This window comes from Anolis carolinensis, unplaced genomic scaffold, assembly GCF_035594765.1.
Source record: "Anolis carolinensis isolate JA03-04 unplaced genomic scaffold, rAnoCar3.1.pri scaffold_15, whole genome shotgun sequence".
Classification (NCBI taxonomy): domain Eukaryota; kingdom Metazoa; phylum Chordata; class Lepidosauria; order Squamata; family Dactyloidae; genus Anolis; species Anolis carolinensis.
Window position 1 is genome coordinate 8,466,617 of NW_026943826.1, and position 13,546 is coordinate 8,480,162.

Here is a 13,546-nt window from a genome sequence, read left to right on the forward strand (position 1 = left end):
TGATGGCTTGCTCCTGGGCTACAAGGATCAGGCCTTCTGTCTCCTTCTTCAGGGTCCCATTCGTGAGCCAGAGCCAGGTCTTCTCCTTGTCAGCTTTTCCTTCAATATTGTCAAGGTACTTTCCATGCAATGTTTTGTTGTGCCAGCTGTCAGCTCTAGTTTGTAGTGCGGTTTTCTTGTAGTGGTTTTTTGTCTGCTGGACTTTGAGGAGTTTCTGATTTTTGACTTCAATCCAAGCAGGTTCTTCACTTTGCTTGACATATTCTGCCAGGGCATGTTCTTCTTCTTCGACTGCTTGTTTTACTTGTAAGAGTCCTCTGCCCCCTGATCTTCTAGGCAGATATAGCCGGTCAACATCACTGCGAGGGTGCAGTGAATGATGAATGGTCTTGAGTTTTCTTGTTTTTCTGTCCACATTGTCCAGTTCTGCCTGTGTCTAGTTTATGATGCCAGCAGTATATCTTATGACAGGTATGGCCCAGGTGTTTATGGCCTTGATGGTGTTGCCTCCATTGAGCTTGCTTTTGAGAATTTATCTAATCCTTTGTGTGTATTCTTTACTGGGTTATTATTATTATTATTATTATTATTATTATTATTATTATTGCCATTGTGTGTCCCGTCCTTTGGGAATGCCCCGACCTGTTACCCACCTCTCTCCCCTCCCTGTCACGGCTGTTTCCCTTCCCTGTGCTTCTTGGATTGGAAAGGGGCGCTTGTTTCTCCTTCCCCCCTTCCCTTCCCCTCCGCTGTCCTTGTCACTGCTGCCGTGACAGCTTGGGCGTCTTGTGCGGTCTCTCCGGGGCGCCGGAATTCCCCAAGCCCCTGCCGTGGGGGGAAAGAAGAGCAAGAGGCATGATGTGTCTTGACAGCAGCTTCTGCTTCCCTGGCGCGGAGAACACCTGCCCCCGGCGGCTTCACCGCTCTTTCGGAGGGTCGAGACGTGCGGCGGCGTCCTGTCCTTAGAACCGAGTTGGGTGGAAAGTCCCGGACCGAAATGAATCCGGGAGGTTCTGCCACCTCCAGCACTGTCTCTGCATTTCATTTATGATAATATTTGGGGCTGACAGGCGTCGGTTCCAGCGGCAGGAGGCTTGTTTGGCTCCAGGGCTGGAAGGCAAGTCTGGGTAAACAACGTGGAAACTGGCTCCTCTCTCGCCTTCCCCGCCTCCTTCCCCGTGGGGGACAAGGCTGGCTTGCCAATTTAAAAATCATCTCCTTTTCCCCTCGGGGTTTACGGGAAGGAAAGACGTGTTAACCCTGATACGCTCCGAGAGGCACGTTAAAAAAAGAACCGCCACCCAGCAACACACCCAGGCAGTGATGGATTTGTGGGACATGTGAAGCTAGGACACGCCAAATATGCGGTGGAAGGGTTTTGGAGATGTGTGCGCCTCCTGAAACTGCCTTTCGGCCACCAATTTTCTAGAGCAGGCCTCTTCAATCGTCCGGGTGTTTTGGACCTCACCTCCCAGAATTCCTGGCCATTGAACAAGCTGGCTAGGGCTTCTAGGACCTCCCATCCAAGTCCTCACCAGAGCTGGGCCTGCCTAGCTTCCAAGATCCAATGAGATCTGGCGCCTTTGGGTAGAGATCGGAACTACAGTAGAGTCTCACTTATCCAACATAAACGGGCTGGCAGAATGTATCTAACGTGAGAGAAAGAACTCTTGTCTGTTTTATTTATTTATTTCGTGTACATTGTACAACAAATACATTTCAAATAATGGAAATAATAAAAAAAAGAAAATCACAAGCAACTAAATAGTTTTGGACCAAAAGCGGGCAACAGCAACCGCATTGTCTGTAGCTTTAAACAGCTCCTCCTCCGTGCATGAGGCAGGGCATTGTGGGCAAGCATACATATGCTGAGTTGTTTGTTCTGCTCCACAGTCACACAAGGTGGAGGATTCCTCCAGGTAGTGCCACCTTGCCAAGTTGTCTTTTGATCTGCCCACTCCGCTTCTGAGTCTGTTCAGGGACTTCCAAGTTGCCCATTCTTGGTTTGCCCCTGGAGGAAGACCCTCATGGGGGGCCATCCAGTTAGAATTGCCAGGTTTAGCTGCCCAGAGGGACACCCTTGCTGTTGCTGGGGGGACATCAAGAGGAGTGGTGGTTCTCATGAAGCCCTTCCTTGATTTGAGTCTGGTGGGAGGAGGGTGATAGCCATGCAGTGGGTGGCTTTCACAATGTTCGACCTTTTTTCTCTCACCGTTAGCAGCAACTTCCCGTTGCACGTCAGGAGGGGCAATGCCAGCTAACTTGTAGAGTTTATCAACTGATGTAGGTTTAAGGCATCCCGTGATGATTCTGCATGTTTCATTCAGTGCTATGTCCACCTGCTTTGCATGGGCAGACTTGTGCCAAACAGGACAGGCAGACTCTGCAGTTGAGAAAGACAAGGCCAGGGCTGATGTTCTTACTACTTGTGGGTCTGCACCCCATGCGCTGCCAGTCAGTTTCCGCAGGATGTTATTGCGTGCAGCTACTTTGTGCTTGGTGTTCATGCCGTGTTTCCTATATGTTAGTGTTCGGTCTAAGGTGACACCAAGGTATTTAGGATGGAAACAGTGTTCGAGCTCTTGGCCTTCCTAGGTAACTTTCAGTCTCCTGTTGGCTTCGCGGTTAAGTAGGTGGAAAGCACACACTTGTGTCTTGGCAGGGTTAGGCTTCAGGTGGTTCTCTTTGTAGTAGCTGGAGAGATCTTTCAAGGCATTGGTGAGTTGCTTTTCAACTGTTTCAAAATCTTTTGCTTGTGTTGTAAGGCCAAGGTCATGAGCATATATAAAGCTCTTTGTGAGTGGAGGTTGTGGCTGATCGTTCGTGAAGATGTTAAATAAGGCTGGTGCAAGAACGCTGCCTTGGGGTAAACCATTCTTTTGCCTCCTCCATCTGCTTTTCTGGCCCTGAAACTCCACATAGAAGCTGCGGTTTTCTAAGAGGGTCTGGACAGTTTTTGTAAAGTCAAAGTCCCGGGTGATATGGTAGACTTTATGCAGCATTTTTCTATGTTGCACCGTGTCATAGGCTGCCGTAAGGTCCACAAAAACTGTTCCCATGATGCAGCCTTTCTCGTAGCCTTCCTCGATATGCTCAGTCAGATGAAGAATTTGACCTGTACAGTTTTTCCCTGGTCTTGTCTGTTGGAGGCAAGTGCAATTAATCACCTTGATTAGCATTGCAGCTTCAAAGCCTGGCTGATTCCTGCCTGGAGGAATCCTTTGTTGGGAGGTGTTAGACATGAAACAATCAGGTTTATATATACAGTAGAAGCTCACTTATCTAACATAAACAGGCCGGCAGAATTTTGGATAAGCGAATATGTTGGATAATAAGGAGGGATTAAGGAAAAGCCTATTAAACATCAAGTTAGATTATAATTTTACAAATGAAGCACCAAAACATCATATTTACAACAAATTTGACAGAAAAAGTAGTTCAATAAACAGTAATGCTATATAGTAATTACTGTATTTACGAATTTAGCACCAAAATATCACGATGTATTGAAAACATTGACTACAAAAATGTGTTGGATAATCCAGAATGTTGGATAAGTGAGACTCTACTGTATTACTTTACTCCTGGAACATGTAGAGTCTTGGATCCTATGGCTTGTTCACTTTAGTTTCATGAGTATAAGGAGACTGTGGGGCCTTTTGGATTTTTCGTCATCACCATCATCAATGAAAAATACATTAAAAGTCACGACAAATACATTAAAAATGACATGACTTGCCTAAAATATGACCATATGATATCATATGTTGGACACTTCCAAAGTGTCTAGGACTATTATTATTATTATTATTATTATTATTATTATTATTATTATTATTATTTTATGACACAGCAAACAAGATAGATATGCTGGATTTCGTTTCACAAAATCACAAGTCGAACACTTCCCAAGTGTCTAGGACTGTGTGATGTATTTTCTGATGATGCGCGCAGATCCCAGTAGGGTGGCCTTTTGCAGGTGGCAGATTGTAATTTTGTCAATGTCTATTGTTTCCAAATGCCGGCTGAGATCTTTTGGCACGGCACCCAATGTGCCGATCACCACCGGGATCACCTGCACTGGTGTCTGCCAGAGTATTTGAAGTTCAATCTTGAGGTCCTGAAAGCGGCTGAGTTTATCCTGTTGTTTTTCGTCAATGCGACTGTCACATCAGTGATCCAAACCTTGTTCTTTTCCACAACTGTGATGTCTGGTGTGTTTTCTTTCAGAACTTTGTCAGTCTGGACTCGGAAGTCCCACAGTATCTTTGCGTGTTCATTTTCCATTACCTTTGCAGGTTTGTGATTCCACCAGTTCTTCACTGCTGGAAGGTGGTACTTGAGGCATAAGTTCCAATGAATCATTTGGCCCACACAGTTGTGCCTCTGTTTGTAGTCTGTCTGTGCGATTTTCTTACAGCAGCTGAGGATATGATCAATGGTTTCGTCGGTTTCCTTGCACAGTCTGCATTTTGGGTCATCAGCTGATTTTTCGATCTTGGCCTGAATTGCCTTTGTCCTGATGTCTTGCTCCTGGGCTGCAAGGATCAGGCCTTCTGTCTCCTTCTTCAGGGTCCCATTCGTGAGCCAGAGCCAGGTCTTCTCCTTATCAGCTTTTCCTTCAATTTTGTCAAGGAACTTTCCATGCAATGTTTTGTTGTGCCAGCTGTCAGCTCTAGTTTGTAGTGCGGTTTTCTTGTACTGGTTTTTTGTCTGCTGTGCTTTGAGGATTTATTATTATTATTGTGTTCAAAATGTGTGTTTGTCTGCCCAACTTTTGTAGTTCTGTGGGAAGCTTGTGGTACTGATAAGAAGAACATCTATAATGTAGTGATAAACCATTAGAACAAGAACATAGAGTCCATCATGAAAACAACAGCATAGAATAAGAACAACTTCATATCCTCATGCAGTAGTTGTGACTATAAATGAGGCAGAATATGCTTTTCTATTCACCAGAGTTGAAGAAAGGTTTGGTTGCTTTCCCTGTGGAGTTGTCCAAGGAGAGGAAGACCACCATCTTGCTCTTTGCTCTGGTAAAAGTGTCCCTTTAATAATAACGTATTTTATCCTCCGCCGAACAGATCTTCCAAGAAGTAGACTTCAACAAGAAACCCGGCCGCATGAGCAACAAGCCCATTAACTTCGCTGTCATCTTGAAGCTCTCTAATGCCAACCTGCAGGAGAAAGCCTTCCGGGTAAAAAGGGGAATTTCCACTGTTGATGGGATTTGCAGTGGTGTCTGGGGGCCTTGGTTTGGCTTTGAACTTTTGGGAAATGCATTTAGGTTAATTCCAAACTTACTATTTTATGTATTTATTTAACTTCTGTATGATTTCCCTTTCAAATCGTACAGTTAAAGATAACAATAACAAAACAAAATATTGGAACCATGTGTTTTCAAGTTCCGTTCTGTCCCTTCCAGGATGGACTCATTGATCAGCTGTATGATTTGACTTTGGAGTATCTTCATAGCCAGGCCTGCATGATTGGGTTTCCGGAGCTAGCTCTCCCCGCTGTTCTTCAGGTAAGGGAACTTGGAGTTTTTTAAAAAATATTTTCAAGCCATGGATAGTTGAATCTGTAGATACAGAGGGCTAGCTGTGCTCTGTTTGTGCACCAGAGCTGTCTGGGTGATTGGTAAAAATTCTATTATGGGCAACATGGGTTTGAGAGCATTTTTGTATGGTTGGCAACAGCAGGATTGTGATCGTGAGATACCCCTTTCACGCTGTCATTTACTACCTCTTATTTATTTTCTTATGAACCGAAACAATGATTGATCTGGACCAAACTTGGCATGCATATCTATCTTGTTTGCTGTGGCATAATAATAATAATAATATAATATTAGTCTAATAATAATAATAATAGACAAAAAACCAGTACAAGAAAACCGCACTACAAACTAGAGCTGACAGCTGGCACAACAAAACATTGCATGGAAAGTTCTGGAACACAACATACCAGACATCACAGTTGCGGAAAAGAAAAAGGGTTGGATCATTGATGTTGCCATCCCAGGTGACAGTCGCATTGACGAAAAACAACAGGAAAAACTCAGCCACTATCAGGACCTCAAGATTGAACTTCAAAGACTGGCAGAAACCAGTGCAGGTGGTCCCGGTGGTGATTGGCACATTGGGTGCCGTGCCAAAAGATCTCAGCCGGCATTTGGAAACAATAGACACCGACAAAATTACGATCTGCCAACTGCAAAAGGCCACCCTGCTGGAATCTGCACGCATCATCCGAAAATACATCCCACAGTCCTAGACACTTGGGAAGTGTTTGACTTGTGATTTTGTGATATGAAATCCAGCATATCTATCTTGTTTGCTGTGTCATAATAAAATAATAATAATATTACTTGGAGGATTACTTTGAGGAAAATAACATCTTGCCAGTAGAACAAAAAGGCAATAAAAGAAGAAGTAGGGGCATGAAATATCAGCTTCTGATTGACAAAATGATACTGGAGAATTGCAAAAGTCGCAAAACAAACCTATACAACTTGGATTGATTACAAAAAAGCATTTGACTCATTGCCACATTGTTGGATCATAAAATGTCTAGATGTCGTCAGGGTTTGTGAAAATATTAGAAAGTTCACCGAAAATGCAATCAAACAATGGAAAACAGGGCAACGAAAGCTATGGAACTGTTAACATCAGGAGAGGAATTTTCCAGGGTGACTCACTGTCACCACTGCTGTTTATCATTGCAATGGTCCCTCTGTCATTAATTCTACAGAAAACAAACCTGGGCTACCAAACAGCAAGACATTCACCAAAAACTTCCCACTTGCTGTACATGGATGATCTAAAGCTTTATGGAAAATCGGAAACAGAAATCCAATCACTAACCAACACAGTCAGAATCTTCAGCACTGACATCATATCTATCTTGTTTGCTGTGTCATACAATAAAATAATAATGATAACAACAACAACAACAACAATAATAATGATGATACCTCTCCCTGTGGCTCAAGGTGGGGTGCAACATCATTAAAGCAGGAGATGAAACACTATTAAAACACATCTATATATAAAAATGAGTGATGGCATCACGGTGACCCACAAAACAACAAAACTACAGGCCCCCCAACCTCGAAATTTGACAACACAACCCATCATCCATGCCTCTAGGTTGATACAACAAAAAGAAAAGAAAAATAAAGTCCTACTTAGAGGGAGAGCAATAATTGTTTTTATCCAATTGCTGCCACTTAGAAGGCTAAGCTCCGCCCACTTGGTCTCCTAGCAACCCACTCAGCCCAGTGTTAATAAAAGAATAAAAAATAAAATAAATACAAATAATACAATAAAAATAATTAAAAACACTAAAAAATTAATACAATAAAATACTATAACAAAATAACTAAAAATAATACAACAAAATAATAAAATATAATAAATAAAAAAGGTAAGTTACAATAAAATTAATTAAAAAAATACAAATAACATCAAATAAAAATTCCACAACAACTTTTAACCAATACCACCACCACTTTGCCACAGCAGCGCGTGGCTGGGCACAGCTAGTATAATATATGTCTATGTGTTAAGTGTTTTGATACGGCCGATGGGCTAATCCAGGGGTCCTCAAACTTTTTAAGCCGAGGGCCGGTCCACAATCCTTCAGACTGTCGAGGGGCCGGATTATCATTTGAAAAAAAAAATACAAACAAATTCCGATGCACACTGCATATGTCTTATTTGTAGTGCAAAAACAACAACAACAAGAACAACGAAAGAACAATGCAATATTTAAAAATAAAAACAATTTTAACCAACATACATTTATCAGGATTTCAATGGGAAGTGTGGTCCTGCTTCTGGCCAATGAGATAGTCAAGTTAATTAGGGTTGTTGTTGTTGTTGTTGTTGTTGTTGTTGTTGTTGTTGTTGTGTGCCTTCAAGTCATTTCAGACTTTGGGCGAGCCTAAGTCTAAAATGTATTTATTTATTATTTATTTATTTTCTGCATTTATTTACTACATTTGTATCACACCCTTCTCACCCCAAAGGGGTCTCAGGGCAGCTTACAAATTATATGTACATACAATATATTATATTATTAGCATAGCACAATATTAGCATTATATATTACTGTATTGAACTATACCACTATACTGTAGTATTATTAGTAATATTATATGTAATATAGAATATATAATTAATATTATTCTATGGTAATACTATTAGTGTTATATTGTATTACATTATAATATTATTATCAATATTATATGTATATACAATATATTATATTATAAAACCGAGGGCGGGGGCCAGGTAAATGACCTCAGAGGGCCGCATCTGGCCCCCGGGCCTTAGTTTGGCGACCCCTGGGCTAATCAATAAAACGTGATTTGATTTGATATAATATATGCAGAGTTCCCCCAACAGTTCGCAGAGGTTGATGGATTTGTATGTCATTAGTCCAGACTTGCATTTTGAGTAGCCAAGATGATGGGAGTTGTAGTCCAGCACCCATAAGAGGAGTTTTCTTCCTTCAAAAGATGTATTGAACAATTGCTGTTTATGAAGAACTTTTTTTTTCTGTGTCACTTGCAAACCTATCGATCCTTTCAGAAAGTGGGACACTGAGATGCTTTCCGGGGCTGCGAAAATAGATAGAAGGGAGTGCAAACAAGGCCAATAATTCCCCGATGCACTAGGGGCTCTCTTTTTGAAAACATTACTCTTCTCTATCTGTTTCCTATTCCCATGCTTTTGAAACCAGAGCCATGCTCCTGGGTTTGCTCAATTCTGCCTGTCCTCATTTCTCAACTGGCGTTCATTCTAAATATATAATCTTGAAAGGAACAGAAGTTGGAGGGAATTTTGTTTTTGGTTTGCTTCAAATTGGAAGCCTTTGATGGATTCTTCTCCCGTCTGGTTCTTTTCCTGTCCCTTTTCCACCTCCTCCTTTTCCAGCTGAAGTCTTTCCTGAAGGACTGCAAGGTTGCCAACTATTGCAAGACCATCCGCCAGCTCTTGGAGAAGCTGCAGGAAAACTCTGCCTACATCACCACCAAGCGCCAGAAAGCCAGCTTTGGCGTCGCCAACCGCGAGGCTGTGGTGAGTCTTCTTCTCTTTCTGGGGATGGCTATAGTATGACACAACAACAACAACAGTCTAGATACCGGGTTTCTGAGAGTTTTCTGGGATGTTCCAGAAGCATTCTCTCCTGACATTTCGCCCACATCTATGGCAGGCATCCTCAGAGGTTGTGAGGTCTGTTGGAAAAAAGGCAAGTGGGGTTTACATATCTGTGGAATATCTAGGGTGAGAGAAAGAACTCTTGTCTGTTGGAGGCAAGTGTAATTAATCACCTTGATTAGCATTGCATCTTCAAAGCCTGGCTGATTCCTGCCTGGAGGAATCCTTTGTTGGGAGGTGTTAGACATGAAACAATCAGGTTTATATATGTGTGTGTGTGTGGAAAATTGTCCAGGGTGGGAGAAAGAACTCTTATCTATTGGAGGCAAGTGCACCTTGATTAGCATTGCAGCTTCAAAGCCTGGCTGATTCCTGCCTGGAGGAATCCTTTGTTGGGAGGTGTTAGACATGAAACAATCAGGTTTATATATATATTTGTGGAATAATGTCCAGGGTGGGAGAAAGAACTCTTTTGTTGGGAGGTGTTAGACATGAAACAATCAGGTGTGTGTGTATAATGTCCAGGGTGGGAGAAAGAACTCTTGTCTGTTGGAGGCAAGTGCAATTAATCACCGTGATTAGCATTGCAGCTTCAAAGCCTGGCTGATTCCTGCCTGGAGGACTCCTTTGTTGGGAGGTGTTAGACATGAAACAATCAGGTGTGTATATATATATATATATATATATATATATATATATATATATATATGTGGAGTAATGTCCAGGGTGGGAGAAAGAACTCTTTTGTTGGGAGGTGTTAGACATGAAACAATCAGGTGTGTGTGTATAATGTCCAGGGTGGGAGAAAGAACTTTTGTTTGTGGGAGGCAATTAATCGCCTTGATTAGCATTGCAGCTTCAAAGCCTGGCTGATTCCTGCCTGGAGGAATCCTTTCTTGGGAGGTGTTAGACATGAAACAATCACGTTTATATATATATTTGTGGAATAATGTCCAGTGTGGGAGAAAGAACTCTTGTCTGCATGAGTCAAGTGCAATTAATCGCCTTGATTAGCATTTCAGCTTCAAAGCCTGGCTGATTCCTGCCTGTAGGAATCCTTTGTTTGGAGGTGTTAGACCTGAAACAATCAGGTTGTGGAATAATGTCCAGGGTGGGAGAAAGAATTCTTGTCTGTTGGAGGCAAGTGCAATTAAGCGCCTTGATTAGCATTGCAACTTCAAAGCCTTGCTGATTCCTGCCTGGAGGAATCCTTTGTTGGGAGGTGTTATACATGAAACAATCATATATATATATATGTGTGTGTGTGTGTGTGTGTGTGTGTGTGTGTGTATGTATGTATGTATGTATGTATGTATGTATGTATGTATGTATATGTATACTTGTGGAATAATGTCCAGGATGGGAGAAGGAACTCTTGTCTGTTGGTGGCAAGTGCAATTAATCACCTTGATTAGCATTGCAGCTTCAAAGCCTGGCTGATTCCTGCCTGGAGGAATCCTTTGTTGGGAGGTGTTAGACATGAAACAATCAGATATATGTGGAATAATGTCCAGGGTGGGAGAAAGAACCTTTGTCTGTTGGAGGCAAGTGTGAATGTTGCAGTTGGCCAGCTTGGTTAGCATTAAATAGCATTGCAGCTTCAAAGCCTGGCTGCTTCCTGCCTGGGGGAATCTTTTGTTGGAAAACCAACAAGTTGAGATTTCTGCTTAATTGAAAGCCATCCTCTTTCTGCCTTGGTTCACCAATGGGCATAAGAATCCAGGTATATCTTGTCTCTGTAATTCAAGGTAGCCTTGTTTCCTTTGGTTGCGATTCTCCCCAGGAACAATGGGAAAAGAAGGTCAGAGAAGAAGGGACGCCGCTGACAAAATACTATGCTCACTGGAAGAAGCTCAGGGAGAAGGAGCTGCAGCTGGAGATCAGCGGCAAAGAGCGGGTAGGGCCTCGTGGCACACAGAGATTTACTAAGTGTATTAATTGGTTGCGCCTAATTGACTAGAAATATTGATGGTGGATTTTAGTATTTTTTAAAGAAGATTATTTTAATATATTGCTGAAGCGGCATTCTCACTTCTGTGTGGGAGAAGAGCAGGGATGCCTCTCCTGAAACGGAGCTTGTGGGGCCGGGCTGTGGCCAAGGCTGGTGAGCAGCCTGCTGCAATAAATCACTCATGAGTTCGAGGCCAACCCGGGTCAATTAAAAAATAAAAAATATTTTTTAAAACTTTAAGTACCGATGGAGTTTCTCAGGCTCAACCTGGCATGATGTCAGTTGTACTTAATCCACAACTTTATGCATTTTGTACAGCTAAAAATGGACGTTTTCAAATAACCTGAGCAATGCCGAGTACCCAGGTTAGTGTGTATGTATATATATTTATATACACACACACACTTATTTATTTATTTATTTATTTATTTATTTGCGACATTTATATCCCGCCCTTCTCATCCCAAAGGGGACTCCGGGCGGCTTACAAGTTATATATACATACAATATATTATATTATTATTATAGCACAATATAAGCACTATATACGCATTATATATTATTATATTGTACTATACAACTATATTGCAATATTATTAGTAATACTGCATGTAATATAAATATACATGTTATAATATTATTATTTGCTACATTTATATCCAACCCTTCTCACCCAGAACGGGACTTCGGGCGGCTTACAAGTTATATATACATACAATATATTATATTGTTAGTAAAGCACAATATAAGCATTATATATTATTATGTGTTACTATATGACTATATTGCAATGTTATTAGTAATATTGCATGTAATATAAATATAGTTATAATATTGTGTTATTATTATATTATCAATATTATATGTATATACAATATATTATAATATTAGTATAGTGTAATATGAGTATTATATATTATATATAACCTTGTCTGTATCTACTTACAGCTAGAAGACCTGAACCTCCCTGAAATCAAGCGGAAGAAGCCAGGCGAACAGAAAGAGGACGACAAAAGGGAGTTCAAGGAGCTTTTTGAGATGGACAGCGACTCCGAGGAGGAAGGGACAGGCAGCCTATTGGTCAAAGGTATGGAGCCTGAATATATTTTATGGGGTTAGATGTAGAAATAATAATAATAATAATGAGGAAGTACTCCCATCAAGGGTTCGGTGTCACAAGTAGACAGTGAAGCAGCAGCTCCCCTGTGGCCGGAATCGAGCATATCCTCATGAAGCCGGAAGCTGGAAAAATGTTAAATTACCTCTGTGTCTGTCTATATATGTCTAATGGCATTTAATATTTGCCATGTATATGTGCATTGTGATCCACCCTGAGAAAGGCAGAATATAAATACTGTAAATAAATGAATAAATAGTGACCCAAAAGGAACGTTTCCAAACTTTGGGGATCGATCGGTCAGGAGGAAAGATGAATGAGCCAAAGCTAAATGAGGACAAATACATCTCTTTCGTTGCCTTTTTTTTGTTGCCTTTCTCCCTCTTTCTTTTTCTCTGCAATTATTTGCAAAGCTACAATTTTGCCTGCAAACAGGCCTCGGGCCAAATGAGACCAGATATGGAAGTGCCTTAGGGTTGAGATCTCACATCTGTTCGGCACGAGAACTCCAGCTTCTTATATAGAATCATTACCTGAATTGCAATGATATGAGTTTTTAACTAATTTGTTAGTTAAAATATCATATTCCATAAAAATTAGAGATAACTTTAATTACTCTGCAATAGGGAAATAGACTAAACCCTAATTCCAAATTGACTTTACTTTGCAAGAAATTAGAGTTTGTGACAGATTTGACCACTATGTACAGAACTCTAGTGGTCAGCGTATAGACTGTAGCTTTACACTGAATGGATCACTGAATAATAGTAGTAATAATAATAATAATACCGTATATACTCGAGTATAAGCCGGCCCCAATATAAGCCGAGGCACCTAATTTCACCACAAAAAAACTGGGAAAACATTGACTCCAGTATAAGCCGAGATACCAATAAAATTACCGTATATACTCGAGTATAAGCCAACCCGAATATAAGCCGAGGCACCTAATTTTACCACAAAAAAACTGGGAAAACATTGACTCCAGTATAAGCCGAGAGCGGTAAATTTCAGAAATAAAAACAGATACAGTAGAGTCTCACTTATCCAAGCTAAACGGGCCGGCAGAAGCTTGGATAAGCGAATATCTTGGATAAGAATAAGGAGGGATTAAGGAAAAGCCTATTAAACATCAAATTAGGTTATGGTTTTACAAATGAATCACCAAAACATCATGTTATACAACAAATTTGACAGAAAAAGCAGAAAAATGCTACAAAATGCGTTGGATAATCCAGAACGTTGGATAAGCAAGTGTTGGATAAGTGAGACTCTACTGTAGTTCAATACTTAGTAATGTTATGTTGTAAT

General features: G+C 41.0%; 1 protein-coding gene across 1 annotated transcript in view; it reads left to right on the top strand.

Annotated features, from left to right (window-relative positions):
• noc2l (NOC2 like nucleolar associated transcriptional repressor) overlaps positions 1–13,546 on the top strand; it is a 73,623-nt gene that overhangs the window by 38,427 nt on the left and 21,650 nt on the right. The window contains exons 13-17 of the mRNA XM_062965939.1: positions 5,085–5,198; positions 5,426–5,527; positions 8,943–9,086; positions 10,951–11,064; positions 12,067–12,205. Coding sequence (XP_062822009.1) covers positions 5,085–5,198; positions 5,426–5,527; positions 8,943–9,086; positions 10,951–11,064; positions 12,067–12,205 — 613 coding nt within the window. The remainder of the gene's footprint in view (positions 1–5,084; positions 5,199–5,425; positions 5,528–8,942; positions 9,087–10,950; positions 11,065–12,066; positions 12,206–13,546) is intronic.